We start from the raw sequence: 27,317 nt of genomic DNA, 5'->3' as shown, positions 1-27,317 counted from the left end.
ACGGTGGTGTGGATTGTGGCCGTGACTGCACCTTTCGTCACTAACCCATTCACTTCCGCTTATCGAGCTTGAGCGTCTTGGCGGCATGCGGCACTCCATAATATCCACAGTAAGTTGCACTACATGCAATGCATAAGAGACATTATGGTTTTATGTTGATCTCACTCAACACTGTTGTACAGTGCTCGTCAAATGAAACCTGAACACCGGCTAGCCTTCGCACGGTATAGTGCGCGCCTGTCCATGGTGATAACTGGACGGCGCGCACTATGCCACTGCGAAGGCTTGCCGGTGTTCGGGTTTCATTTGACGAGCACTGTACATTAAATACAATCAAGGTGACTTCTGCGCGTGAAAAAAACATCAACACACGAAGGGACGTGAAGTGCAACTCGCTCCTCGTGGGTTAGCGGCTTATTTTAATCATCACTGTCACTGTCAGTCCTCGTCGTTAAGATGGTTGTAAAAGCAAAAGCCCACCATCTACAGCTGCAACTCAAACACGGGTCTCTTAAGTGGGAAGTGGCCATTCTACATCTGCACCATTTTGATGGAGCCACACGCAACTCTTAAAGGGGCCCTGCAACAATTTTTCAGCATGGTCAGAAAATGCTGCCGGTCGGTAGCCAAGGCCCCCGAGAACACGCGAGCCAAACATTATAGCACAGCACCCGGCCTGGGATTTACAATAAATTCTCAAAGTCAGCTAAAAATCGCTTCCTCTGCTCTCAACAAATGATGCTATTTACTCAAAATCATTGCGTCATTGACTCATGTTCCATGCCATTGGCTGATTTGAACATGGCACTCTCGGTAGTTACTGCGGTCGCCGCGGGAGCCCACCACTTGCACACACGCGCGCTATCGCACTGAAAGTAGGTTACTGCGTGTTCGAAGAAAAAGTGCTCAAGGTCACGAGGCGCACCTGACGTACCCTCCGTGCCATCCCTCCCTGCTTAGCTTCCAGTGCGTTCGTCGGGACGAGAGAAGAGAGAAAGCAGTTACAGCGTGCGAGAAATCTTTGTAACTCTGCTTGGACTGGACGGATTCTAAAAATTTTTGCGGCGGTCGATTCGTGAGGCAATAAGCTCCTTTAGTGAAGGCATTCCATGGCTACTTGGAAAAGTGTTGTAGGACCCCTTTAACCCTTTGTAGGTTTGCCTATATTTTTGACACGGTGATATACACCTTTCCACTGAGGCGCTCTTGGACGCCGCCATAGTGCCAGATAGTTCACCACTAGCGACGTCTGGCGACAGCGCCATCTTGGGCTGTTTGCTCTCCGGTCTTTCCGTCGAGACACATACATTCATCGCATCGTGTGTCGTCAAACTTTTGTTTTAGTTCTGTGTAAGCTTTGCGGAGACGTTAGTTCGGTTCTTTTGTGACTCTCTGAGCTTTCCTCACTGACAAGACGGTCGGCATCAAGTGTTTTGTGATTTGTGGTATTTGTGTATGAACGGTGCACGCTGTACGGCCGTGTTCACATTCCGATAGCTGGTGGTGCGTCTAAGGAGCCCGGCGACTTAGGAGGTAAGACCACTCAACATGTTTCTTATTTATGTCACCACGTTAATGTTCACGACAACGTTATAGTGAGAATTCTCACAGCGAGCACGATGAAACTGCACTTATTGCTCGTCAAATGCTACTACTACAACACTGCATACCCGTGCCATTGCCAGAAAATTGTTCACCTAGCTGCAGTAAATGTTGCAGCGCAGTTATGCTGCACTTGGAGGCGAGCGCTTGCAGTTTCTGCGTGACAACAGTTCATTGTAGTTGTACACTGACATCGTGCTTGTCCTCTTTTTCAACGTGGTAAAAGTCAGCGGTATATTGAAGCTAATCAAGAAACCTCGGTATTGACACGCCGCAATATGCTGTCGCATGAGCCCGAGATCCGCGGTCAGATTTCTTTGTTGCCATCACAAATGAATAATTGCGTGTCAGTCCTACAATTCGGATCGCAGTAGTTGAGCTCAGTGCCTAAGGGAGGCATGCGACTGTCTGCAATCTCGATGGACAGATCGTAAATGTATAGATGCGGATTGAGCAAAATCGCCGGCCATTGTTTTCATGCGAGCATTATGCTAGTGGGGACTTATCGTTGTGAGCAGTCGTTGTATCTTAGGAGGTAAGCTGTCGCGTTGAGCTCGTAGACACGGGTTCAGTTATCGATCACGCCGATTGCATGTTCGTGAGGGTGAAATGTGAGAAAATACTCGTGTACCTACGATTACGTGGTCACAAATAAAACCTGCAATTACATGACGTGTCATTGCTCTTCTTGCTTTTATTATTTTCCATTTTCTGTGAAAAATAATATATTCATGCTAATTGTTACCCATCCGAGGAAACCAATAACCCTTCTGTTAACTTTTTTTCCAGATGGCAGGAGTCATGACCATCCTAACATGGTGAATGAATGGCTGGACGACATGCGGGAGTGGGCTGTGAGAGCCCCTGACATAAATTTTTACCTATTGAATTCCGAGGCGAAGCATCGGCACGGGGTTTAGATCGCTGCGCTTGCCGTCCACAAAATGAGCTGAACATACACGTGGTGACGTCGAGGGCTTAAAACCTTTTCTATTGACTGCGGCGACCCACTGTCTTTTCAAATCGGCGTCAGCGGGAAACCGATGCAGCAAATACACATTGCATCTGCACTCCTCTTGCAACACGTTGTGTGTGCCGCAGAACTATTTTCTTGCTGCATTCCTCTTCTTTTAGTTATAACAGCAGCTGCAAACAACGCAATGATGCCCTGTTGATAGACTGTTTTTGAACGACATTTCAGTGTTCAGTTAATAACACCAAATAGCGCACACATTGAAGAGCCACTACACAACGTGAATGGTGAACTCTCTCCAGCAACAGCCCAGAGGAAGGGGGCATTGCCCAGAAGCCTGCTATTCTCGTCATCGGGCGGCGAAAATCGGCTTGCGGCTCGCTGGTTTGAAGTTGCCGCTGGAAAGGTCTATAAAAACCGGCTGCGATATATTGATGTAAACTACAAAGAAATAGTATAAAACAAATTTCGTCAAAATCAAGCCAGTAGATTACTGAAAAAAAAAAATGGGACATATATGCCCAGTGACTCATGAGAGTGTTTTCAAAAACATTGTCCCACTGTCTCATGAAGGCACCATCTCGCGATTGCATCAATGGGTATTTGGGACGAAACGGCCAAAGCAGGTGGCACATAGTGTCGCTTCTCAAGTTGTGCTGAAAAAAATGTGCGAACCTCATTTCCAGCAGTAGAACACCACCTGCACCTGCGCCTCTTGTGAGCCTTCATAGCGCTGTGGTCTCTTCCTGTAAAGCTTACTTCACCGCATGCACCAACCATTTTTTTTTTATCCATTTGCCTGTCCAGGCTTTGGCTGTCGAAATTGTGGAGTACGGCTGTTGACCCTGAATATGTGCCTACATTTCAGGAGGTATATGATACTATCAAGAAAAATCTTTCCACGCACCAATATCTGCAGTTACGCTGAGGGATGAGCGTGGAAATTTTGCAGGGGATTGCATTTTGATAAATTTATTGGCCAAGCTTTTTGCAAATTTAAAAAAACACTTCATGACTAGAAGCTGAAATGGCCTCTGAAAAACCAGAAAAAGAGAAAATTATCCGGCATTTTGATTGGATGGTTCTTTCTATCTGAAGAAGAGGAAAATTCAGAAGCTATCTAAAAAATTGATTGAAACTCAACACCATTGTAACACTGATTCTGCCCTTCGAAAGCGTGGTAAAAGAATTTCCCTCGAGATTACGAAGACTTGGGTAAGATACGAGTGACTTAGCATTGTGCTAATTGCAACAGGTGATGTGGCAGAAAAATTTTTCTGCAGACGAAAAAGTGTGATGTATGTGTCCCGCTGTCGCACAAAGGGTTAAGTGACGACATATTGCATGCTACGGATCGCAGTGCCACAAGCGGCTTGACCCTCTTTTGGCTTCGCTTTCTGTGCATTGGTGCTGCGGCCTTTCCGAGCACTCCCCCTGTTCTAGTACACTCTGCCCAAATAAAGAGCTTGCTCCAGAACACGCCGACTGCTGCCTTCGTCAACATCACGACCACGTGACAATGTGCTTCGTACCCTCTTCTGCAATCCAAACACAGGAAGAGGAGAGGGCAACTGGGAAAGCGGGGGGAAGGAAGGGCCGCCGTGGCCACCGTGATAGAATGCGGGAGGTAGCTAAATGGCACCGCTTCACGAATGCGCTGCACGTTGCACGAAAGTGCTCGAGTTGCTGCCACTTCTTTGCAAGGTCGCAGCACGGGTACTGTGGGCCGATTTCTCCGCTCCGCTGTACTTGAACACATGTGGCCGGCGAGCATCACGAGCATTCAAACTGCACTTTTACATCTCTGACTTTTGAAAAAGAGCTTTGCGGTGTAGTGCCGTTCACCAGAGAGGTCCCGAATAACACTAAAGAGTTACTGTTGCTTAGAATGGACTTTTCGCGTGGATTTATGCTTGCAGCATGAATGCAGGTGTGTTTAACTTTTTATTTTGCTGGATACAGATTGGTTCCATGAACTATGTGACTAATGGATCACTCTCAAATGAATCACGTCTGAAATGAACTTTTTTATATGTTCACGGTAAAGTACAGCTGTTTCTGCTTATTGCACTATTTAAAAAACCATTTATTAGCATATACAATACAAACGCAGTAGTTGCCGTCTTCAGAACGACCGCTGGACACACACACATGCGCACACACACACACACACACACGTGTTTGCCTTTGTGTATTACTGTTACTACTGTTACTATCGATGACAAACTTTGCGTCGAGAAATCGATCGTTCGTACACGTTACTGAAAGATCAACTCGGGAGGACAAGCTTAATCAAAAAGCAAAGTTCATTGACACTTTTTGCAACATTGTGATATTCCTTGTAGATCGGCATTGCCGTGCGCTATCTGACTGCATTGTGCTTACCAGGAGAAGTACACTGTACTTACTGCATGTTTCACACCGTTTCTGTTCGTAGTTTCTCAGAGTCACCATGAGTGCTTCGCAACGAAAGGTGTAGGAGATTTCGTATGTGTTAATTTAAAATGCGATATCGTCGTGTATTTATTTGTTTGTACACTGCAGCCTTGAAAGAGTGTTCATCTTGTAGTATAGATGAACTGTATTCATAGTTTAATTGCCAATAAAATTGTTTTGTTCCTCTTATTTTGCACATTTTTCTGCAGTTCTCGGAGCTACAGCTAGTGAGATGATAAATTAACTGCACCCATAAGCCCCATGCTTCTCACAATGACGTGAAACGCAAATATTGTTTTTTTTTTACTCTGCACTCTCGCCGGTAGGAATTTTCACCCTTCCAAAAAAAAATAATTAAAAATACACGCGGTTCGCTTGTGATCGGTGCTACGTTTCAAGAAGTGTTGTCGAGATGACCTGTGCCGATTAGAAAATTTTAAGCTCCATAGAGCCTGGTACACTTATTTTTGTGGCCGAAGCTGGCAGAAAGCAACTAGAAACAAATAAAATGGCAACCCACTAGCTCATCGGCAAGCAGAGCAGTGACTGCCACCAATTACAAGTATGACAAGCGAAAACCGCAATCAGCGAAGTGTATAAGGAGCTGTCATGTTAAGCAGCTAAAGCAACACCAATTAGGTGTTTCGGAATGAAACTAATATGCCTTGAGCAAGAAATACAAAGCTTTTGAGATACCAACAGACATTTCATTCAAATGAAACAAAATTGGTCGTAGTAGGTCAATTTTCAGGCAATCATTTTTGTGCATAGGCGTTTAGTGCTACATTATATAGATATAGAATAACAAGTTTGTGAATGTATCGAAGTATCTTAAGATACAATTAGAGTGTATTGTATCTGATACAGGCAGTGTTAAGGTATCTTGTATATCTTGTATCTGTATCTCAAATACTTCTTGCCTGAGTATCTTTTATTGTATAATGATACAATTTCAAAGTATCTTTGCCCAGCCCTGCTTGGTGGTCGCAGTGAGTCATTGCTTACGTCTTTTGTATCTGCCTTATCAAAAAAGAGTTCCTTGATACGCAAACTTCGGGAAAACTCAGTCATATATCTTTGCGGAGCTCGTACTCGTTCACTGCATTGTTTGTGGAACAAAATGTAAGGCCGTGCTTGAGCAGACCTGTATCGACTGGACTTGAGCTCTGCGATATGTCTCGCTACTGTGCTCTGGGTGTTGGACTGGGGCTGCGGAGCTTCCTGCCATGTTCATCAGCTTATTCATGGGACAGTTCGTAGCATGATTTTTCTTGTGCTTTTCCTTGATGAGCAATTTATCTTCTCTAGTTCTACAGATTGGGCAAGTTCTTCAATTTCTTCTCCAGATAGGTTGATGCGGTTAAGTTGGTTGGCTATTAAAGTAAGCTGATTTCTGCAATGTTCTTTTGAAATATCTATTAATGACAAAGATGCACTTTCTAAAATAGTGTTCCAGTTCGCTAATAAGTCAGGTGCGACTTCAAAACGAAGGCAAAAAGGAGTCGTAGACACGACAAGTACTAACCAAAGTTCATAGACGCGCTACACTTGCAAAGTGTGATACTAGTCAGGTACACTAAAGGAGCGGTGACACAAAAATTCGGACACAATTTGACTGTTGAATCACACTAATGGGTGCATATAGGTGCCATCTGTACAATATCAGCCACAAATACAGCCTAAAAAGTATTTTAATTGAGTTTTGAAGTTCGTGAAAGTGCCAAATCGGAAATAGAAGCAAAAGACGATGAGGTCATCGAGCAAATACCACGTACGTCACGAGTTCTGGCCGAGTTACCGGAGGCGTGTACGAGACAGACATACATCGCAACGACTTACCCGCTTACTGATTCTGTGTAAAGCATTAGCAGTGAGATAATTAGCAACTCACAGTATTCTCATTGCTTTTTTTCCCGACAAGAACAACGCGACGGAAAAAATAGAAAAGAAATGATTGTAGTTGGACAAGACGCCACAAGATGTCGCTACGGGCTCCGCAGTTGCTGCTACTGCTGCAGCCGTCAACAGCTCCGGTAACAAGGTACCCGCAACCGTTAGGAAGTCTACAGAGAAACTAAAGCTCTCTGCTGCCGGGATCATATTGCGTAGTGGACAGATAACTGCTTTGGCCCTCCACCGTGCGTACGTGTGATTGGTATGCCTTGAGAACGCGGCGTTGCCGGATATAAATACGAGTCAGTAAAGCGTACATCACGTCACTTGCATGTTACGCATAAACACTGTTACAGAGTGCCAATGTTGTGATTTCACTGCTTCTTTCGTCACTTCTCATCCTGCTACTTTACGAATGATCGGAGCGAAAATGTTTCAGCACGTGTTATGCAGCGGCTACTCCAAGCCTGGTGGAAAATGTCGCCTCGGTTGGACGACGACGACAAGAACAAAATCACAGCTACCGGCGAGATTCGCAAAGTGAATAGAGCTTTTCTTACTGATTTTTACACTCCTCCCAGCTCTTTCGTCCATCGCCACACTAGATAAGCAACATAGTTTGACAATCGAGGAAACAAGCACTCGCAACGCTCAACACCTGCTCAACACAGCAGACGAAACTACAGCACTGACAACATGGCAGAAGATGGGCAGTGACGTCACTGACTCTCGCGGTCACCTGATCGAGTAGGCCGGCTACGTCACGGGGCCACCGAGTGCTCTTCGAAATCAAAACTGCCTCCAGTCGTAACATGCCAGCATATAATTAAACATTCATCTCGCGCTGGGGCAAATGAGTTTCGTTGCCGCTATTATCGAGTCAGTAGACATTGATTAAGAGCAAAAAACAGAGGTTCACAAATTTTTGTCACCACTTTTTTAAGGCCAACTCCGGCGATTTTTCGAGGTCAGTGGATCTCAATAAAATTCGCTGTGTACGTTCCTTTTCACATACCCGTTATTTATGCCAAATTACAAGCTGGAGAGATGCACAGATTCATTACAAATGAATTTTATTGATTGCCCCGACTCTCCCCAGGTCGCCTCCCAGAATTATTGGCAACATTGTGTGCGTGACGTCATTTTTGTCAAAGCGGAAGTGATGGAACCGAGGGGCCACTACAGCGTCTGCTATCCGCAAGGCAGCAATCGTGTTTGTTTGGCCAGCGCTTCGTTGGCTGGGCGTGCGAATTTCAGTTCCTTGTGATAGTGGGTGCGATGGGTGACAAGTGTTGCGCTGTGGGCTGCACACAATTCCCGGTTGGCAGTCACGAAAAACTCGCACTTAACGATTACCCTGCATCTTTTTTAACGATTACCCTGCGTAGTGTTTTAGCTAGCATAATGTTGGTTTACCGCACGGAAAGTGCGGTCATACCGTACTGGCTAAAGAATGCACATGCGTGAACATTAACGTACGGAAACACTTTCCGTAACATATACAGGGTGCACCGTGACCGGGCCTATCGATATACGGCGAGATGCGCGTCGTGCGAAACAACGTAACCTAATCTAGTAACGTTGGTGCGAAAGGTGGCTCGTCCTTCGCTTATAATAAATTCCTTCGGCCCTACCAACGCGACGTTGAACGCCGCTATTGCCAAACTTATGCACTCTTCCCATAGCAATATTAAGAAGCTTTAGTTAGTCCGCAAACTTCTCAGCGATAGAATTTTACCCGATCGCGGTCCCACAAACTTGAGCCGCCTGGACAGGTCGCGCCATCTGGCGGTGGAATGCGCAACCAGGCAAGCAAGGAACTAAACAGGTGTGTTCCACTTCATCGAAGAGGAATAGCGATTTTAGTTGGCCTCCAAATGCGTAGGAATCGTAGCTGCCATTTTCCGACAGCTCCGAGGAGCTTGTGCACATGGCACGGTCAGTCACACACAAGATATATTTGCGAAGGAGTCACCTTTCCCCTGAGCGTCTGCTCTTCGCCGCTTTCGCAGCTTTCATACTACGCGCTGGTGGGACTGGCATGCCTTGCATGATTTCCGGTTTTTGCCAACTTATACGTCACGCGAAGACAGTATGCTCGGTTGGGTTTCGGTTTCGGTGTTGCGCTTTTTTGCTTATTTAAAATTATTATCCAATTTGCCGAGTATTTCGGCTATCGGGCCCGTGACAGGGATGTCTCAGGAACATAAAAGCATCATTACTTTGACATGGTCAAAAAATCGCCGGAGTAGGCCTTTAAGGAATGCTAGTTCTTTATTAGGGAGGTGGGCAGATGGCTGGCTTACACACATAGAGCCCTGTCTCTGTATGATGCAAGCTTCAGTTATTTCACGAGTTAATTGTATCCTGTGATGTAATAGGATAGATATTAGTTTGAACAGTGACTTGCATCCACACTGACGGCAATGTCAGGCCAAAAAAAGAACTATGGTGCTCGCCCAGATGAATGTTCAAACAGTGGCCAGTGTAAACTTTCCCTCACGTAAAAGGGATCCGGTACACACGATATGAACCGAAGGCCATGCTTCTTCTTTGCCCTGTAGCTTGGCAGCAAATACTGCGTTCGCATTGCACTGTGCCGCCACTCTCCCTGTGAATGTAGGAGGTGCCTGCTGCCTCCAATTCTTCTTGCCCTCTGGCTTCATTTTGGGCCTCATGATTGCTTTTACCCACTGAGGACACTTGCACATTTGATAGTGCACAGTGTCAAACAATGTGTTCAAGGTAAAGCAGCTGAGTCCACTGTATGCCACAGGAGCCTGTGGAGGAGCTGGATCCAGAGCAGCTTCTGGACATGGAGGCGCTTGGACGGCTGCACGTTCTCTACGGAGGGACCAAGGTGCTGCAGCACACACCTCCTGCCAAGGCCAGCACAGGACTCAGGCGTATGTTTACAATTATTCTTCCAAGCAAGGCCTACACTTTCTGTATCTTTTACTGGGTTTGGGCCTCCCATGAAGCAGGCCTGTCTGTCAGGGACCGTTTTGAAAATTTTCATTTTGCTGCATGAACATAGAGAATAACAAAATCATAGTGGAAGTGCTGGCCATCTGGTGCCAAACCTTTGAGCTGCACCATGTTCAAAAACATGAATTTTGAATTATGTCACTAAATTTAGCAAGATGTGGGCATTCAGTGGCAACTGCAAATGCCATGTTATCCAAGCAATCTGTTTCAGTGACAGTGTTTTTGGAGTGTTTTCCTTAAAGAGGGCGGCTTGTCAACTTGGCTGCAATGCTACATAGGGTATTTCTGATTTTGGGTTCAATTCGAGGCAGCCACATTTTGTTGGGGAAGAATGTAAAAATGCTCATGTACTTATATTATAAGTCAATGTGGAATTAAATATGCTAGTGTCTCCTCCTGCAGGGTCATAACCAGAACTGCTCATTTAGCGCAAACATTTTGACACAGGACAAGAGCAGGGACATAGCACTCGTCTTTGTACAAAAGTTTGTTGCGCTACGTGAACAGTTATGCATTACCAACATGCCCAACTTCTTGTCATAACCAGGTCTTGGTTCTGGCAGGCGAAACACAAGAATTTAATCTTTCAGTTAAAGGGGCCCTGCTACACTTGTTCAAGTAATCATTGAATGACTTCATTAAAGGAGTTGATTGCCTTGTGAATCGACTGCCGCAAAACCTGTGTTGAATTCAAGTACGAGCGGAGTTACAGTCTCACGTTTCAAACGCTTTCTCTCTCTTCAAGCGCCCTGAAAGCTACGCGGGGGTGATGACAAGGGGGCAAAGAGCTGCGTTCATTCATGACCTAGAGCACTTTCGTTTGTATTTTTTCTTCGAATGTGCAGCTTACTTTTAGTGGAATCATGAAGGAGTGTGCAGGCATGACGCAGCATCCCACGGCGGCTGCGGTATCCATGCAATTCACAATGCTCAAATCAGCCAATGGCTGAGGACTTTGGGTTTATGGCACATTCATATGGGTTTATGGCACCATTTGTCGAGAGAAAAGCAAACGATTTCCTGCTGACTTTGAGAATGAATTCTAAATTCCAGGCCTCGTGCTGCGCTATAATGTTTGGCTCACATGTTCTCAGGAGCCTCGACTACCAATCGGGAGACTTTTCTGACCATTCTGAGCAAGTGTTGCAGGGCCTCTTTAACGAATGTTTCTAAGCTGTGCAACTATGCCGACTAGGTAATGCTTTCAAGGACACCCTTTGTGAAGGCCAAAATCAGGAGAACTATTGTCAAGGCTCTGAAGAAGACCAGAATGTTTCTGGGACTATGGCATATGACTGTGTTGTGTTGTGTTTGTTATTTTTTTTAGGAGAGGGTGTCATTGGCTTATTCTTGATTAGGTTGGCAACCTGTGTTATTGCTCTTTTATGATGGCAACTGTATATATTGTCACACAGTTAGACGATTAGGTGAATCTTGGGTTGTTTGGCCCGTTAAGTTCGTTTTGCGAAGAAGCAGTCCAGTCTGACCTTTCTCGTCTTCTAAGTAAGCTTGCAATGCAAAAGAGGGCTGCATGCATATCGACAACATGATAGACCATGTCAAGAGCTGTGAAGCATCCCTGCCATGATAAGAAGGTGGTGGACCGTGCAGATGGATCTCTTTGTTCCAGAATATGAATAAAGGGCTGATGGGAAACTAGGCGATTTGATGCTGTGTTAGCCACATCGAACTGTAGTCCAAGAAGATGCAGTTAACAAAAGAATGGATCGAGGCCTACAGATAACAGGGGAAAGCGTAGGGGCCATAGTAATTTTTAGTTAAAAGAAGGGTATTTTGAAGGGCCAGTTGGTACGTTATACTGAGGGGGAAACAGCGCAAAAACGGGACGAAGTAAGAATGACCACACAACACAAGCGCTGACGAACAACGGTGTGTGAGTTTATTACACTGGAAAAGATATACTAGCTGAAAAGCATAACTAAAAGAAACAAAGCTATAACCATCACGTGCACATAACAGTGAAATGCAAGATGAATCTGCCACAAGTCGAAATGTCCCAAGTTAACAGCTCAAAAAACATAATCTCTTTTTCTAGGAGGGCGAGTGAAGGCTCACTGACGCACATGTTCCCTTTCTTCTTGATATGGAAGGCTTCGTTGATTTCGCGCTCGATCCTGTGACGATATCGTGATAGCACCTCACAGTTATGGAAGAGCGGTCAATGCACGAGGGGCTGCTAGGGTGCTGCTCATCCAAGTCCTGAGATTGTACGCGTGCTCTCTCAGGCGGTCGTTCAAACAACGACACGTCTGTTCAGTATAAGTGCAGCCGCATGACAACTAAATGTCGTAAACGACATTCTGAACGCACTGCACGCACTGCGTCCTGTGCTTCTTGATACACGTGTGCCCCTTGGGGTCGCCAGCGTTTACTTGTTTGCATAGACGGCTGAGCTTGCGGGGAGCCGAAAAAACGAGCCTTGCGCCTGCTTTGCTTGCAGTCTTCTTGAGTGCATGGCTCACACCGTGGACGTAAGGAATGATGGAAGTTTTCTGTCTTTCCTGTGCTAGGCGTGTCTTGGTGCTTCGTCTGAAAAGCTCGCTCAGTAGATTTGTTGCCAAGGCACTGAGCAGTTCGATCGAGTAGGCGGTGCATTTCAGTCGCTCGATCTGGGCACCAATACTTCTTTGCACTTGATGAGGGCAGGACCTCTTCAGGGCACTCCTGAGAACGCCTAAGGCAACTCCGCGTTTCACGAGTTTTGTATGCACCGAAATGAACGGGAGAAGGCCTTTCTTAGACCTTGGCGCATACTCCCAGCATGTGTGCAGACTACAGATGCTGGGAGTATGCGTAGTAATCATGAAATCATGCGTAGTAATCATGAAATGAAAGCAATGACAAAAAAACAGCTGGCTGCAGGCGGGGACCAGGCCCACACCCTTCACATTATGCATCAGTTAAATATTACTAACCATTAGCTTTCATTGGCTTCATATGGCTGTGAAAATGTTGAGAGGTATGAAAAAATAATCAGCTATGGCTACAACACTTGAGTGCAGCTGTTTAGGTGTTTTGATTTTATATGAGGCAATAAGCTTGAGAGACATATGTCTCAACTGCTGCGATGACATTCTGCTTTGGTTGCGTGAACCATTCTGGTGTCGGTGTTGCTGCTCAGGCAGCTCATTTAGCAGCAGCACCACACAAAGCATTTGCACTGGTTGCATTGCTCATTGTGAAGAGAATGGGGCGAGTGTTGTGGTTGGCATGGACAGCTGCATTGATAAATGGGCAACAGTGTGCTACTCTGGTGCTACGTCTTAGCTGTGACAGGCAGACTGTTTTCTAATCTTCTTTTCCTCTTCACTCTTGTTCATCCTCCAAAGGGGTTGTCTGCTCAGTTAATGACACCTCAAAACGGGCAGAATGGGCGTGTGAAAGCTGTGCTCTCAAATGCGCTATGCGTAACATGCACAAGACATGAACAGGGGATGAGCGCAACTGTTTCATTGAAGCCACACCAACACCCGGTGCAAAAATGAACTAGTGCATGTGTGACTTCAGTAAAATAGTTGTCAGTTGCACCTCTGGTCTCTTGTGTGTGAAATGCATAGTGCATCTTTCATCATTGTCTACTAAGAAACTGACCAGCCTGCCATCATGTTTCTAAGAAAACACAGCTTAAGATGAGACGCACACAGTATTGCCCCTAAACCACCTCCAATATTTTTTTTTAACGTTTAAAGTAAACACGTGCATTGAGTTCAGACTGCTGTGACGATGAACAATGCCAAACGCGGCATCGCTACGAGCCGTGCATGTGCCACACAATCGTAACACAATCCTGTCCGGGCCTTACGGTGTTGGCCGTAACATCTGGTCATGTCAAGTGGTTAAGCCTGTTTGTCTGCTAGCCCTGCTCCTTGCACGGTGTGGAGGAGAGACGAGCTAACTGGAAGGGCTGCATTTGGATCCACTCTGGTGGCACCACTTGTGTGTTGTAGACTCGTGCAGAACTGCAACACCACAGCTAAATTTTGATTCCTGTGTGGTTTAGGGGCCCTTTAATGCATAGGATTAGTCAAGTGACCATTGAGCATCTTGCTGGTGTAGTCTGTACTTGCTCATGTGGAAGAATTGGTGGAGCAATATGATTGGCTGATAATTGTTTTTCATTGGCAGTCAGAAAAATTTTGATTCACAACTTCTCATTGTTATGCAGCCTCAGACAATGGCTGTGTGGCATACGTGCTGAAGACCAGCTTTAGCACGGCCCAGGGCAAGCTGCTGCGCACCATTTTGTTTGGAGTCAAGCGTGTGACAGCCAACAACCTCGAGACGTTTGCTTTCATCCTGTTCCTGCTGCTGTTTGCTGTGGCTGCTGCCTCCTACGTCTGGATCAAAGGTGCGCATGGGCAGGTTACCTACTTGGCTAAACTTATTGGTGATACTCTCAGGTATAAAGGAGTGGCACAAAATGCAGGGATATAAACAAAAAACTATGTTTCTTTCTGTACAATATCAGCTATTGTGCTAAACAAAAAAGGCAAAAGGTCTTGGTTGTACAATATCAGCCAAACATTCACAGAAGAGTGGGCATTATCACTAATATCTACAGAATGAATGTAATGGTGGTTGTAACCTTTAAATGTCATCATCATTCTCAACCTAACTTTTCGTCTCTCCCAATGATCTCCAGCCCACCCTGACCGGCGCAAGCCTTCTTATGCCTACAGCTTTCTTGATTGCATCACTCAACCTAACCATTTGTTGTCCTTGCCTGTGCTTCCCATCAATTATCTGTATTGATCAACTCGGCTTATTGCATACCTCTTAATTTCATGGCTATCATTTTTCATTCCATCACGTGGTCTGTGGTTCTTAACTTCTTCTCAAGTTTCTTTGTTATTCTGCAACTTGCTGCAGCATATGCTAGAACTGTTAAAATGCTATGGTTGTACACTTTAGTAACAAGTTGTGTATCATGAGTTGAGAATGCCTGCCATATGCGCCCATCCTGATGTTCTGTGCTGGATAGGCTCCTTTGTGAACATGTGGCCGAGATACACGTACTCATGTACCACTGCATTATCTTTGTCTTCGACCCTTTGCTTTCTCGGTCTTCAATCATCGTTTGTAATTCGTTGCCATCACTGCTGAGGAGAGTGATGTTGACTGCAATTCATAAGCTCCTGAGATATCCTCCATTAATCTTTATTCCTCTTTTTTGGCAGTCTAATTGTTCAAATACTTTTTCTAGGCGTGCAGTGAATAAGAGATTGTGTCTTCTCAGCATTGTATCTTGTCAAACCCCTTTCTTGATCGGGATTTCCCTCTTGAGGAGGAGCAGAGTACTATCTGTGGAATCTACATTTACTATGGTAGTATTCAAAAATGTTCCCAAGTACTCCTTGCTCACGCAATGCCTCCAGAGCAGCTGGTTGCTATCTCTATCAAGTTGAATGCCTTTTCATAATCTATGAATGCCATATAAAGGGGATTATTTCTGTTTAACAGATTTCTCAATTATTTGAATAATTCATGAAGGTGATTCATGATAAGTACCCTTTCGTGAAGATCTCTAGGTTTATTTATCCTATTCGAAATTACCTTGATGAATATTTTCTACAATGCAGAACGAAGGCTGTGTTGGTCTTTTAGGGCTTCCTTCTGTGTAGTGGTAAAATATTGGCATTTTTCCAACTCGCTTGTGAATTTCAAGTTTCAAAGCATTGTATTTAGAGTTTGCAAGCTTCCTAAATATAAATGAAAGCGGCTGTTATGCCGTCTTCTCTGGCTGCTTTCCTGTGGGGCATGCCTTGTAGAGCCCTTCTAACCTCATCGTTAGTTACGCATGGAACTTCTGTGTTATCAATGTGCTTTTCTGGGGGTACATGAGGACAAGGTGAAGGGTCCCAGCACGTTACAATGCGAGAAGAAGAACGGGTGGTTGTCTACAAGTGGGTGGCTGTCTTTCTTAACCCTTCGGGGATTCCGCACAACTCATTTGCATTACAGGAAGAAGAGACGGACGGGACAAGGCTGGACGCACTGTTTCAAGTGGATGACCGAGAGAACGAACGACGACAGCAGCAGGGACTAACAACGTTTTTCTTTATTGCACCGAGGCAGAGGTTTCTATATATTGCCTTGGTGCATTAAAGAAAAACGTTGTGAGTCAGCGCGGGTGTTGTCATTCGTTCTCTCTTCGTCCTTGTTCTATGCGCTGGCATTCACTTCAAACTATGCAACACCACCTAGCCCGATACCGTACCCTTTTGCTGGACTTACAACCAAAGTTTATTGAGCCCTTTGAGGGTCAAATTTTTTCGGGAAAGGCATTCCAAAAATCTGTAATTTTTTTATTGCTGAACTAAATTCTTCAGACGATTCTATTTAACCCTTTGAGACGCTATGTACACAATTGTGTACACCACTTGTATTTGCTCTTTCTATCGCCTAGGGGCTACGGAACAGCCAGATACATTGAGGTTTGGATGAATTGAACCTCCTGCATAATAAATTTGTCCTCACTTAACTTCATTTTGCAGTGTGCTGTTGCATACGATTACTTTTCTGAAGGTACTACCACAGTCGACGAGTCGTTCGACGTGCCGCTTCCCGCGATCCACGTATAAAGTATCATTTTTCTTCGCACAAAATTGACATAACCGAAAACGAATTCGCACTATATTTCTAGCCTGAGATTTGATTCTGTTTATGCAAAAACAAGGCATTAATAGCTTCAGAATAAATAGATATTTAATTACCAACCAATTAGGAATGATTACTACAGCACGCATAAATTAACGTGTTACGACATTATTTTTGTTGCAATAGAACATCGAGTGCCTTGAAACAACGTCGCATAGATTTGGCACATTTACAGACAGTTCTTCATAGGTGGCGTCTGAAAGGGTTAAGAAAAAAATTGCCTAAAATTTTTTTTGCATGACTGTAAAGTGACAAAAAAAATTTTTTTTTGTTGTTACATACACATGGTTTATTCGTGAGTAACATCAAGCAAAATCCTAAAAAAACGCACGATTTTTTACAAATAAAAATTATGCGTTGTATTAACACTTTCCTGGCCGCGGGAAAATAGGCCATTTTTGGGTACTCTAGTAAACAATTTTTCTACTGCCACACAAAATGATTGATGCTACAATGTATGGTACTAATCTGTAGAACAAGGAATGCACTTCCTAACGGCATTAAATTTGAAGCAAACATTACTAAAAGAATCTGCGAAAAAAAAAACTTTAAGAGGAAATTTTTTAACAAAAACGAGAACACTCTGTGAATAAATCAATGCTGCTTTGCACCATGTGAACACAAAAAAAATTTCAAAATATACGTTTTGACCATAAATGTCATATTCAATGTCCCTGAAAATGTAAGAATTCTGTCTGCCGCCGTTATTTAAATACAAAAGAAAACGTTAGCCCAAATTGCTGCAGTGCCACTGCGCAATGCAGTTACGTGATGCGGTGAAGCACAGGTTTGCGCAGCATGTCTAAAACACTCATTTTCTGTTCTATTTTCGGCGTAACAGTATACATCCATGCATATTCATTATTTTTGTGTCACATCTCGGTGTTTCTTTCTTAGGCAAAGAACGGCACCAAAAAAATGGAGGGGTCAGACAAAATGCTGCGCGGCACTACGGAGCAGAATGGCAAAGTTCACTGCGGGTCGCCTTCTCGCGCTAAACTCCACACGTTGAGAAGCCGCCGGCAAGCGGTTCGCCCAAACGGTGTTGACACCCTGCAGATAGCAGCTGTGCCTTTAGAACACACCGGATATCTTTAGAACGGAGCGCGGCCGCGACCACTCGGTTCGGAGATCAAAATGAAAGTTACCGGCGGATACCTGTTGACGTTCCACAGCTGTTTGACACACTTTAGCTGTCCGTGCTGCTGTCCGACGAATCAAAATCATCTTCCAAGTCTTCGCTGCTGCCATCATAAAAAATTTTAAATCAGACTCATTGTAATTCGCAGAAATTTTCCATTTTCGAGAGACAGGTGCGCGCGATGTCGATGTTTGAAGCTACGAGTGGTCAGCCCTCTTGACTTAAAAGGCAGTTCAAAGCTCTCTTTGCGGCGGAAAAAGTAAATGACACAGTGAAACTAGAAAAGTAGTGACTGTTTTATACGATGAATAATGTTAGCTGTCCGTAAGCGCTTCTAACGAGGCAAAACATTAAGTTGAAAACCATCGATAGTGCGCTATCGATGGGTGTAGGCACGGATGCACGGCTGGTGCAGAAGCCTAGCTCCGGTCCCAGCCGCAAATAGTCGTACCATGTCAACGTCCCCTTCCCGTAGCGCGCGTCATCGCAGCTACGACCGGTTCGGGCGAATAAGGCAACAGGCTAGAACAACAAACAACACTTTATTGCTACGTTAGCAATAACGCGTAAATGTCGCGTAGAGGGATAGTCCGCTCTCGTAGAAAACAAAGGGTAACGCTTACACCTTCGGTTGATGATTGGCTGGCGGGTCTCGGGGCGGTGAGGTCTTACCTCGCAGGTCAGCAGGACACCAGAGACCGTCTGCCTGTCTGCGCGGTTGTTTTATTCACCTCCCGTGTCCCTCCCCACCGCGAGGGTTGTTTCCCTCGCAGGGCGAGTTCCCTTTCCCGCGAGCCGGGATGCGAGGATTGGCACGAGGAGTAGCGGGAAAGAAGGGGTTGTCCGGAAAGGGTGACGGTGCTCCTCTCCCAGTGGTCCCTCGGCTCCCACCGTCAGTTCGCGATCGCGCCAGCCTTAAGGAAAGGAAATGGCTGCGCGTGCTCTCCCACATCCTCCTCCCCTTAAGAAAGCCCTCGAACGACAGAGACTGCACCATGAGGTAATATTTTGTTATTCCTCATCGAGGAAGGCTAGGACGGATCGGTCCAGGTCCGTGCCCTCCTGCGGTTGGCCCTCTGCCGTGGGTGTCGCCGGTGCCCCCACTGGCGTTGCCGCTGTCTCCTAAGTAGCCACCACCGGCCTCGTTGCGGTCTTCACTGCCGTGCCCACTTGCGTCATGGCTTCCCCAGTGGTCGCCTCCGCCGTCACTGCTGCGGTAGGTCTGGCCCGCTCCTGCAGCCCCGTGGTCCGGACCGCGCCTCCTTGAGCCTCGCCTCTCTGGTCGTTGGTGGTGATTGAGAGGAGCGAGTTAACGAAGTGTTTCGTTCCAGGTGGCCTCTCCAGCATGGTTCGGGCTCCTCCGGTCTGGCGGGGCTCGGGGTTTTCGGCGTGCTGCGCCGTGGCCTTGAGGGATCATAGGTCATCGGGGTGTCCACGCAACCCTGGCACGTCCCGGTGGCTGCAGCCCAGAGGCAGCTGGCTCTCCCAGTTGGGTTGGCATTGGTCTTCGGGCCTCTTCTGTGGAGGCCGGGCGGTGCGATGATGGGGTAGCGTGGATGTGGCGGTGGGATGTACCAGTCGACCTCCAGACAGGCGTCCATGGCGATGTTTGCCGGTGGTGGTGGGGCTGCGACGATGACGACGGAATGTGGGTGTGGGGTCGCCGTGAGGAGGCGGTCTCCTCTCCGAGCCGTCCCGGCGGCACCTGTTTCCCTTTTGGTTATCCAACATGCAGAGTTGTCTCCGCCTGTTTCGCAAGAAGTACCGCGGCTCAGGGCTCTTCACTCGGTTTCGAGCGTTCTCAGCCGCCGCCTGCGGCTCGGAGGCGGACTGATAGTCGTCCCCATGCTCCTCCCGTGACACGTAGCGTTTCAGGTCGCATACGTGCACTGGTCCGCCGCTCGGTTTGCCTTTCATGTTCGCGAGCCGATCAACAAGCGAGGAAACCTTCTCTCGCACTCGGTACGGCCCGGACCATTTCGGTGCCAGCGAGGCTGCAAACTGTTTGCTAGCGTCGCTAAGAACATGATGGTGTCGCAGCACCAGATCGCTCACTTCATAGTGTACGTTCCGATGCGAGCAGTCGTACTGCGCCTTGTGTAAGCGCTTGTGTTGTCGTCACCTCCCTTTGTCCTTGTCTGTGTGCGCTTAAGTATCGGGAATGGAAAACCAACTAGCCCAAAAATCAGTGCTCCTTCTGTTGTGCCCTAGCAGTGCCGAGATTGCAACGCAAACCCGATCTCTGGAAGGTAGGTTTCCCAGTCCTTGTGCCTTTCAGAGAACGCGACAAGCATGTGCTTGATGTTACGATTGACTCGTTCCGTGGGGTTCGACTGAGCATGGTAGGTGGTTGTTTTCTTGTGCTTAATGCCAAGCGCGGCGCACGTGTCAACAAACATTTTCGCAGTAAAATAAGACGCGTTGTCTGTTATCAACTGCTCAGGGAAACCAAACCTGGTGAAAACCTCCATCAACTTATCCAAGATCACTCGAGCCGTCAGCTTTCTAAGGGGGAAAAGTTCTACCCACTTAGTGAAGTGATCCGTGACCACCAGCAAGAATTTGTTTCTGCTAGGATTTGTGGGGTACGGTCCCATTACGTCACATGCCGCGATTTGCCAGGGAGTCTGGCTGTTGATCGGCTGCATGAGGCCGGGCGGTCGTCTGCCTCGGGGCTTGACGCTTTGGCACACGTGGCATGAACGGGCGTAACGAATCACATCCCGCTTCATGCCTGGCCAGGTAGCGAGGCGACACAACTTAGCATAAGTCTTAGGGCCGCTCGCATGCCCAGCAGTGCACGAGTCATGAAAGTAGCGAAGCAGTGCTCCTCTCAACTTGCGCGGTATCACGACCTTGAATGACTCACTTGTGTCATCGTCGGATGGGATGTACCTCAGCAGGACGCCATCAGAATCCAGCAGATAAGAATCCAGCGCGCTCACAGCATTACCAGCTGTTGCCGAGCGCTCCACACCGACAGCAATACCAGCTGCCCCCGTGTGCGCGGTGGCCTCGCCACCCGGCTTCCGGAGCCCGTCGAACACCTTTCGACAAAACGGATCTTTCTGCTGAGCTTCTAACAGCTCCCTTCTGCTGAAAACAATCCCCGCGCTAACAACAGCCTCTACGCGGTTCATGCTTGTGCCTTGAACTGACGTTTGTTCTACTGTTTCCGTTAGCGCTACTTCGAGTGTCTCGCTCTCAGTCCATTCCGGGTCAGTCTCGTGACGGACTGGAGCACGCGATAGTGCGTCGGCCGCGGCATTGTTCTTGCCCTTGCGGTAGCGTACGGTGAAGTCGTAACGCTGCAGAAGCAATGCCCAACGAGCCAGGCGGCCACTTGATTCATTCAAGCGCCTCAGCCACGTGAGCACCATGTGGTCCGTCTCAATAACAAACGCCACTCCGTCGATGTAATAGTCAAACTTACGGAGAGCGAAAACTATCGCGAGACACTCTTTCTCTGTTACAGAGTAGTTCCTCTCCGCCGGCGTCAACGAACGGCTCGTGAACGCAATCGGTCGGAGGGTACCTCCATGCTCCTGAAGCAAAATTGCTCCTAACCCCAGGTCGCTTGCGTCTGTTTGAATCACAAACTCTCTGTTCAAATCGGGTAGCTGCGGTTGAGCCGTGTTAGCCAGCAACTTAGTGAGGCGATGCAGTGCGGCCTCCTGCTCTTGACCCCAAGCCCAACGCTTGCCTTTCCTCAAGAGCTTTGTCAAAGGCGCCTGCACTGCCGCGCAGTCTGGAATGAATTGGCGATAGAAGTTCGCCATCCCCAGAAAGCGCCTCAGCTCGCCGATGTCTTTCGGCGACGGATAGCTGACTATCGCTTCAAGCTTACCCTTATTCGGCAAAATGCGACCCTCGTCAAGCGTGAATCCCAACAATGTTATTCGGGTCGCCGCAATCTGAGCTTTGTTCGGGTTCAGAGTGATGCCCGCAGACCTCAGCCTTTCTAGAACGTCTCTTAAGTGGCGCAAGTGCTCATCGAACGTTTTCAAGTAAACCACTATGTCGTCTAGATATGCGAGGGCGTGCTGCCACTTTGCATCTCCCAGAACTTGGTCCATTAGCCTCTGATAAGTAGCGGGAGCCCCCACCAAGCCAAAAGACATTCTCCTAAATTGGAAAAGTCCCCTGTGACATGTGAAAGCTGACTTCTCTCTGTCCCGCTCGTCCATTTCAACCTGAAAATGTCCACGACTAGCATCGAGCGTCGTAAAGTACTTCGCCCCGCCTAGGTTGGATACTAACGATGAAATGGATGGAAGAGGGTATGCGTCCTTCTTCGTAACCTCATTCAGCCTGCGGTAGTCTACACAAAGGCGATATGTATCATCCTTCTTTGGAACTAGAACAACCGGGAAACCCCATGGGCTGTTTGACCTTTCGACCACGCCTGTGTCGATGAGTTCGTCCAAGGCGGCGTCAAGTGCCTTCCGCTTGGCCAAGCTAATCGGTCGGGGATTGCATTTCCAAGGTCGTGCCTCACCCGTGTCAATTGTGTGCTTGACCAGCGTAGTGCGGCCCGGGCGGTCAGTGAAAATCGCGTCGTACTCGTACAACAGCGACGACAGCTGCACCTTTTCCCTTTCTGGCATGCTGTGTGCTTCTGCCAAAAGCGTGTGCACTGACCTTCCCTGTACCACGGCACATTGTTCTGGCGGGGTTACTCGCTTACTCCGCGTGCTTTCCTCCTCTCTCACTCGCGCTGCTCCCTGCGATTGGCATGCCGTTGTCAATGCGGGTGCTTTCGAGAAAAGCTTTAGCGCGTCTCCGTCGCGCTCTCGGTAACCTCCTCTTGCAATGTCAATGACAATCCGTGACTTGGCGAGAAAGTCTCGACCCAGGATTAGAGGCATTGACAACCCGGGAAGATGGACGAAGCGTTGTCGCCTCACGCGTCTTTCCCAGCGGATCACAAGTCTAGCCGCACCGCTCGATTGCGCTGTGCCCGAAGCAAGGCGGAAGGTGGTGTTGGTTTGTCTCAAGCGTATATCTTGCAGAGATGGTGCAACACCTCGTCCCCAAATAATGAAGCGCTTGCCCCAGTATCCAAAAGTGCTACAAACTTCTTTCGAGCTATCGTTAACTCGATTAACGGTGCGGGCGAGTCTACGGCATCACCTGCGCGACAGACTGTATAGCTATAGGTGCTAGTGATCGGAGCGCATCGGTAAGACTACTGATCGCCGCGCGGTGCCCGACGTGGTTCACCGGCGGCGTCGTCCGTTTCCCGAACCGCGTGTTCGCTCCTGACCCGGCGTGCGGTCGCAGTCGCGGGTGATGTGCCCCGGTGCGCCGCACCGGAAGCAAGGACCGCGGAAACCACGCCGGGCCAGGCGCTCGTCGCCACGATCCCGTGGGCCTCGCTCCGCATTGCGCCGCTCGTCTGGGCTCGTCTCGACCACGTGCTCCTGCCGCGGAACGTCACTTGCAGGCGCAGCACGGGCCGTACGAAGCGCGTAAGCGTAGGGGTCCAAAGCGCGGTCTGACAGTTCCCAACCACGCGGTACGTGCTCATCAGCGAACGATGCTGACGCGTTACCCCTAAACGCCTCTGAGCGGACCGCGCCACCGTTCCACGCGCAGCGAGGCTCGAGTGACTGCGCTGCGGGTGGAGGCGGGCGATACGCTCGCACCGCGAGGATGTCCCCTTGTATGCGCTTCGCTTCGGCGGCGAGCTCTTCTAGGTCTGCGAACTTGCATCCCCTGAAGTGCGCTGCAAAAGTCGGGTGCGCTTGCCCTGTAACGCGCTTGACTTTCTCCGCGTTGGTGGCGAGAGGGTTAGCGAGGCGATAAAGTTCGTCCATCGTCCGTACGTACTCCAGCAAGGATTCGTCTGGATGCTGGGTGCGTAGCTCCAACTCCCTCCTCAAACGCCACTCGTAATTCGCCGGAAGGAATTCGTCGCGGAAACTTTCGCGGAACTCTTCTACCGTGCGGGCGCGATGTCCGGTCAGTCGGAACCATCGGGCCGCTTGCTCTGTCAGCGACACCGGGACCGCACGCGCGAGAAGTTCGGCGTCGGGAAGCCCCATTGCCTGCTGACAGTAGAGCAATCGGTCGAGATACTCATTTGCGCTCCTGCAGTCGTGGTAGCCACTGTAGGTAGGCATGTCTACCTTGACACGTGGTCCCGCACTTTGCGAAGGAGGCTGCGCTGTGTTTTGCAATGCGCTGGCTAAGCTCTGCATAACTGACAGCGCATTCTGCAAGAGTACCTCGCTCGAGGGCACACTATTGCCCGAAGACGCGACCACATCTGCGGCTTGTGCCGAAGCAACATGTGGCGGCATCTCGCTGTTCGCGTCGCGAGGTGACGGGGCGCCCGGCGTGGCGCTCTCCGTCGTAGGCCTGATCCCTCCTAACGCGGTCGCTGCAACACCTTGGTTGTCCCGCGTGAAACAACCAAAATTTACGCTGTCGGAAAGTCCAAACAATGCCCCCGCGTTAGCCATAGGATCGACATTCTGCGACGTGACATCAGACAACATGAACAAATCCTGGAATTCAGACGTGCCCGTTGTCCTATGTTGACGGAGCGTCGGTAGTCACTCGCGCCCACAAAACTAGCCGCGTTGCCAAATTCGTTAACGTTTGGTGCCAGATGAGGGTGTCCACTCTACGCACGGCTGGTGCAGAAGCCTAGCTCCGGTCCCAGCCGCAAATAGTCGTACCGTGCACGGGTCAACGTCCCCTTCCCGTAGCGCGAGTCATCGCAGCTACGACGGGTTCGGGCGAATAAGGCAACAGGCTAAAACAACAAACAACACTTTATTGCTACGTTAGCAATAACGCATAAATGTCGCGTAGAGGGATAGTCCGCTCTCGTAGAAAACAAAGGGTAACGCTTACACCTTCGGTTGATGATCGGCTGGCGGGTCTCGGGGCGGTGAGGTGTTACCTCGCAGGTCAGCAGGGCACCAGAGACCGTCTGCCTGTCTGCGCGGTTGTTTTATTCACCTCCCGTGTCCCTCCCCACGGCGAGGGTTGTTTCCCTCGCAGGGCGAGTTCCCTTTCCCGCGAGCCGGGATGCGAGGATTGGCGCGAGGAGTAGCGGGAAAGAAGGGGTTGTCCGGAAAGGGCGACGGTGCTCCTCTCCTAGTGGTCCCTCGGCTCCCGCCGTCAGTTCGCGATCGCGCCAGCCTTAAGGAAAGGAAATGGGCGCGCGTGCTCTCCCATAAGACATACAAAAATACAGTTTTGGAATAGTCCACATCGGAAGAATCACCGCACAACTCATTAGCAGCAGAGAAACCGGCACCCACTTCCATAGTGTAAGCAAACTGTGTGATAGAGCACACGGAAGAAAACTATGTGGTTGTGTGCCCGTCTGGAAAGCAAAAAGAGTGAAAAAGCTATAATAATCATTCATCTTATTGCCAACGAGACAGAGTTAGTGTTCCCGAGTGCCCAAAACAGGAAGCGCAAACACGGTGGCATTGTTTGTGTAATTTAGCGCTGCATGGAAACAGATGTAATTGCGCCCTGGGAGCAATAAACGAGAGAGTAACAAGGAGAAAAAGAATGGAGGCAAAAGAGAAAGTAGGTGTTATCTGCCACATTGCATCAAAGCATACAACAAGAACATGGGGGGTGTGAATCTTGCGGACAGGTACGTGTCCAATTACAGGACAAAGATCTGTACCAAAAAGTCGATTATTGGGGCATTTGTCCACTTACTGGTCCCAGCGGTGATAAATTCCTAGATCGCACACAGGAATGATGGCAAGCCTATGGATGTTGCGGCAAAGGACCTTCTCGTGCAATTCAAGCTTACAAACTGAGTTGTGGAAACTCCGGTTTGTGGGCACGTGAAGCAAATGCAAGAAGTCGAAAATGCAGTAGAGCTGGATATTGAATTTCACCGGTCTACTGCGGCCCCTATATGTACCAAGGTCATTTCAATACCACCAAATAAGGCCCGATGTCACATGCATGGACATTTTCCAGACCATGTGCCCCTCAAATATCTGATGGCACAATCAAGGTCGCAGTGGAAAAACCCACGTTAAATGCGCTAAATGTGAACAGCCTTCTAAACAGATATTGCTTTCTTGATTTTCACTCAGCTTCTTAGCCCTGTTGTACACAAATGGGTACCGCCTTTTTCTCCTCGGAAATTGCAGTTTTCATTTTCTTTTTTCTTTTGAGAAGTGTTTTGTGGCCCTAAAATGCTTACAAGAAAGAGTTCATATCAGTTTACTTTGTCTACTTTTTTCTCGGGTCTGAAGAGGTTAATATAGGTGGATGCCCGAGATGTAAACAACGTCTATATCAATCAGAAGTCCAATAAACAACAGTTCATCTGGCATCACCTCTTTCTATGGGCCACTTCTCCCCACATAGGTTGGCGGTCAAAGATATGCATGCAAGCATATTTATTTGTATGTTTGCAAATAGTATTGGTCACCACTGCCTTCAAAAAATAAAAGAATGAAATCACGCATGTTCGTAAAACATCTCGTGCTGCTCCTTAGTGCGGGGCCGAGGGGGCCACCCGGAGCACATCCGACAGCATCACACCACACCCGAGCAACATGTGGACCTTGTGCGTAACCAGAGTATCTCTCAGATTGTGCACAAAGGTCAGCAGCTACGCACGCGCAGGGTAGGAGACAACTTGAGGCTGTAAAGGAAACTAACCCCTGAATGGCTGTGGATGTCCCAGACTGACGCAAAGCATCATCGCCGTCAGAGCTTGAAGCTGAGGTGTTGTCATATTCGGACTCAAAGCTTGTTTCCTCGTCACTCAGTTCAGGTGTGGTTGCACGATAGTTTCGAGCGTTTCTCGCGACACAGGTGGGAACCCACGCGGGCATGACGACGGCACCATGGGAGCGACTAGCGTCACGTGATGTGCTCCATCGTCGGATTTAACAAGAGAAGCGACACCGAAACTGTTCAAAACTGGCTAAAAAGGCCACCTCCATACGTTGTACATGAGGCGGACCTTCGGAAATAAGTTCTGGTGGAATAAATCTTCCCTGACTCCAGCTCTCAGTCAATAGCTGAAATCAGTTTTTGGCAATTATTAGTGCTCAGCACTGTCATATTGCGAAGCTGACACGATAATTTGATATTTGACTGGCAAGGGTTCGTTTGATTACAGAATTTTGATGTTACTGAAGCATAACCACGAGTGGCATGCATTTCTCTCAAGTGTTTCAGCCAAGCGTACTTTCCCAACAACACACGCACATTGGTTCGCACAAAGGTCTGTCAAAGGTCACTGTGTTGCCAAAGTGGGCAAATTCAAACTGATTCTTAAAAAGTTCAGTGGCTCGACCTAACCACTAGGAGGTGCTAGTTGCACGAGAAACAAATCCAACATGCCAATATCGACGGTTCAAAGCATCAATCACTGGTGATTGATTTGAATAGGCGTGGTAACAAAACAGTTAAACATAGAGGCATGTCGTACATGTACAGCGAAAACCCTTTGGTGCCTGTTAAGTGATGCCGTACATGTACAGCGTAATCCCTCAAAGGGTTAAAAGAAGGTATTCTCCATCTCTGTGTAATGTGCAACTTTGATTTCACTTACTGTAGAGTGACATATTTCAACTGTACAGTTCACAATAAAAGTTCTGTACC

At 48.0% G+C, this 27,317-nt stretch overlaps 1 protein-coding gene across 1 annotated transcript in view; it reads left to right on the top strand.

Annotated features, from left to right (window-relative positions):
- LOC119389803 (endoplasmic reticulum transmembrane helix translocase) overlaps positions 1-27,317 on the top strand; it is a 554,079-nt gene that overhangs the window by 173,305 nt on the left and 353,457 nt on the right. The window contains exons 7-8 of the mRNA XM_037657194.1: positions 9,681-9,810; positions 14,079-14,261. Of these exons, the coding sequence (XP_037513122.1) occupies positions 9,681-9,810; positions 14,079-14,261 (313 nt within the window). The remainder of the gene's footprint in view (positions 1-9,680; positions 9,811-14,078; positions 14,262-27,317) is intronic.

This window comes from Rhipicephalus sanguineus, chromosome 1, assembly GCF_013339695.2.
Source record: "Rhipicephalus sanguineus isolate Rsan-2018 chromosome 1, BIME_Rsan_1.4, whole genome shotgun sequence".
In the NCBI taxonomy this organism is placed as follows: Eukaryota; Metazoa; Arthropoda; class Arachnida; order Ixodida; family Ixodidae; genus Rhipicephalus; species Rhipicephalus sanguineus.
This window is presented reverse-complemented; position numbering and strand designations above follow the sequence as displayed.